The sequence below is a fragment of the Cynara cardunculus genome, assembly GCF_001531365.2.
Source record: "Cynara cardunculus var. scolymus isolate 2C chromosome LG 11, CcrdV1, whole genome shotgun sequence".
Lineage (NCBI taxonomy): Eukaryota > Viridiplantae > Streptophyta > Magnoliopsida > Asterales > Asteraceae > Cynara > Cynara cardunculus.
In genome coordinates, this window is record NC_037538.1 from 16,398,971 (window position 1) to 16,399,991 (window position 1,021).

Genomic DNA, 1,021 nt, shown 5'->3' on the forward strand with positions numbered 1-1,021 from the left:
TGGGGAAAGGGTAGTCAGGTAAAAAAAGTTGTGTTCCACTTAGTTCTAGGGGGTAAAGAAGAACAAGCGTGTCCCATTCTTGTACTACCTTGTTCTACTTAGTTCCACATTAAGCCACACCAAACGTAGGACAAATCTGTTATGTCCTGTCCCACCCTGTCCAGCGTACCAAATACACCTTGAAGGTTGAGTAATTTTATATTTAAATTAAAAAAAAAAGAACAGGTTTACAATTTTATGGGGACGGAGAAACCGACACCGTCCTCTCCCTCTTAACCACCAGATTCTCCAACCGTTCCACCTCCACCGTCTCTCTGGATCTTTTCCGGCGGCCTTTGACGACACCTGCATTTTCCGTCAAGTTCTTCTCAATCTCCAGAGGGAAGTTCAGAATGGCTTTCCTACCACGTATGTTAAAGGCAGCTCTATCGTAAGCTTTTGCAGCTTCAATGGCGGAATCAAACGTACCTAACCACAGCCTATATCCACGGCGCTTTGGATCTCGGATCTCCGCCGAATACTTTCCCCAAGGCCTTCTTCGAACACCTCTGTAGCGTCCTTGATCATCATTCATCTTCCTCGACCGCTTTGGAGTGTTGGATTCAACCAGTACAGTTAAATCGATTGCTTCAGCAGGTTTGAACTCGAACTCGGAGAAATTAATAGAATCATCGAAAGCCCTAAGATGGCAGGTGTTATTGAGTTGATTGGAGTGCAGATAATCAGGCGAAGCAGAGGATGATGAACTCCATGAGGATGACGAATCAGAAACATGTTGTGTAGACCAATTTAGGAAGTCAAAATCAGACATTAAAGAATCATGGAGTTCAATATTTGAGAAAGCATCAAGAGGAGGAGGAGGAGGGATTTCTGATTTATCGAGTGCGGCCATTAATGAAATGTTGGTGGTGATGAGGAAATAGGAGGAATGTATATATATATAGGGGAGAAACAGACACTGGCTGCTCGCAATACATATATATATATATATATATATATATATATATATATATATATATAT

The 1,021-nt window shown here is 41.9% G+C and overlaps 1 protein-coding gene across 1 annotated transcript; it reads right to left on the reverse strand.

Annotated features, from left to right (window-relative positions):
* Positions 1 to 235: 235 nt before the first annotated feature.
* Positions 236 to 892, reverse strand: LOC112521781 (ethylene-responsive transcription factor 5-like). The gene has a single exon (XM_025130775.1). The coding sequence runs from the start codon at positions 890 to 892 to the stop codon at positions 236 to 238; it is 657 nt and encodes a 218-aa protein (XP_024986543.1).
* Between the last annotated feature and the right edge of the window lie 129 nt (positions 893 to 1,021).